Here is a 2,229-nt window from a genome sequence, read left to right as displayed (position 1 = left end):
TCGAACAACTTCTCCTGAGGTGAATTCTTCAGCTCTTGAACAACGCCATAGATGGTCTTTCCATTCTCAAAGTATATGTGGTTATTTGGGTGCTTTGTCTTGCAATTAGCATGCTGCTCGAACTCATAAGCATTAAGAACCTGTTGCACAGTTGAGTTGTAAGATAAACAGATGACATAAATTGTACCAAACAGACCATTTGTACCATGTTGCTTACTTTATTAAAGTTACAGTTGCTGCAACCACATAGATACCCAGTCCCCTTTATGATTCCTTTGAGATTTTTCTGCCAAATCATGTTTCAGCACATAGAAGATTAAATGGAAAGGTTTCCTTCTCAAGACAGATAAAAGAAGAAACAGACCTCACGTGACCACGAATAGTACTTCACAGTAACCCCATCAAACATTCCTGTTGACAACAAGGACTTCACATTTGAAGGAAATGTGTTTGTAGAACCCTTCTTAGCTGTCTTTGAAACATGAGTTTTGGGCACAAGTAAGGTATCAACTCTAGGACTAGCATATAGGGGATTCCCAAATTCAAAAGACATGTTTTCCTCTGCTTCCATATAAAGAGGAACTTTAGCAGTTGCAGGGTCATGGCTGAAGTTCTCAAAACTGTTAATAACACGAACTGATGAACCTAGTGTGGTTTCTTTCTGATAATAACCTCCAAAAGATACGGTCTGGCTTCTCTCTTCGTGATAAATTTGATCATTGGTTTCGTCTGCTCTTCCTTGGCAAGAAACCATAGATGCCATGTCACCACCTTGCGTATATATGGACTGCCCTCCTGACAACACATTGGTATTTTCCTTGCAACAGTTTGGTCCCGTCATGAAAACATTTTCAGGTACTCTGTCACGAGAGAGAAGAGACATGAAGTTCTCCTGTCCCTTGGTGTAGGAGGAGGAACTCATAGAGAAGATATTACAATCAGCCTTTTGAAGAGACTGACCCATCAATACAAAGTTGTCACCCATTGGTGTGACACCAACACCTTTGTTGCTGAAGTTACCAGCGAATTGCCCTGGCAAGATGAAGCTCTTGTCAATATTACTGCAGGTTTGGCCAAAGGACAGAGTGCTATCTTGACTGCTATTATATGAAGGACCTGTTTCAGATGATCCCCCATAAAGCTGATTGACTTTTACTTTTCTGATGGTGTCAAGATTTAGTGTGCTACCATGGACCGATGGGAAACCAATTGACGAAACAACATTATTGCATTGCTCTGCCTCAATATGTTGTTGACCAAGGAGATGTGATGATGTATGCGCAATGGCAGGATCGAATAAGCAATTAGTTAACTGGGAGGGAACAAGAGAATTGTCCCATGCAGCACCAATCTCTACCAATTGTCTTTTATTACCGAGTAGTTGTGAGCCAGACGGTTCTGTCAACCACTGATGACTCCGTTTTAGTTCTAATCTGGAAGAATCAGAATATGGAATCTCCTCAAAATCCTTTGTCATCATCCTCTGTCACAACCAAGCCCAGAGATATTGTTAAACAACTACACTCCCAAAACTGTGAGAAAGATGAAGATTCAGTGCAGGTTACAAATACCAAAACATTCTTTAAGAATGAAAAAAAAAAAACTTGTGTTCTTACAAATTAGGTAAAGGAAGAATGGGGAACAGTGGAACCCTAAAAATCACGAATCCTGGGTTTCTTTCCTTGCAAATTGCATCCCTTGGACTGAGATCACAGAGTCTTAACTGTTGTATATCTTTTACAAAGTGAAAAGGCAAAATCCAAAACCAGGAGATTTAGGGGGTGTTATTGAATTAAGGATTTTAAGAGATTTTAATTAAACCAGGACATTAGTGGATTTAAAAGTCTAATTCATTTGTGTGGACTTTATAATGCATATAAGGTGGATTTGAAAAGTCATTGATAATGTATTTTTGGTGATTGTTATGGATTTCTTTAAAAGTTATTATATATATATATTTTTTTCATAAACTGTGTTATACACTAAAATTATATTAAATTAACAACACCCAGACTTTTACACATGTTATGGAAAACTTGAATTAAACTGTCTTTGTTTTCAATCCAGATTTTTGGTGTAATTAAAGAACCCAGATGTCATGAACCCAGAAGAAAAAAAAATAAAGAACACAAAAAAAATCTCAAAAATAACACAGATTTGATGAATAAGTGTGATTATATACAAAAGGGTTTGAGGAGGAAGAAACAGAGATTGAACCCAGAAAAAAAA

General features: G+C 37.4%; 1 protein-coding gene across 1 annotated transcript in view; it reads right to left on the bottom strand.

Annotated features, from left to right (window-relative positions):
- The window catches only part of LOC104769586, a 3,089-nt gene extending 1,177 nt beyond the window's left edge, over positions 1-1,912 (bottom strand). The window contains exons 1-5 of the mRNA XM_019241777.1: positions 1,617-1,912; positions 1,117-1,532; positions 365-1,032; positions 218-286; positions 3-140 (exon numbers count right to left, since the gene is read on the bottom strand). Of these exons, the coding sequence (XP_019097322.1) occupies positions 3-140; positions 218-286; positions 365-1,032; positions 1,117-1,480 (1,239 nt within the window). The 5' untranslated portion in view covers positions 1,481-1,532; positions 1,617-1,912. The remainder of the gene's footprint in view (positions 1-2; positions 141-217; positions 287-364; positions 1,033-1,116; positions 1,533-1,616) is intronic.

Source organism: Camelina sativa, chromosome 20, assembly GCF_000633955.1.
Source record: "Camelina sativa cultivar DH55 chromosome 20, Cs, whole genome shotgun sequence".
NCBI classification, from domain to species: domain Eukaryota; kingdom Viridiplantae; phylum Streptophyta; class Magnoliopsida; order Brassicales; family Brassicaceae; genus Camelina; species Camelina sativa.
This window is presented reverse-complemented; position numbering and strand designations above follow the sequence as displayed.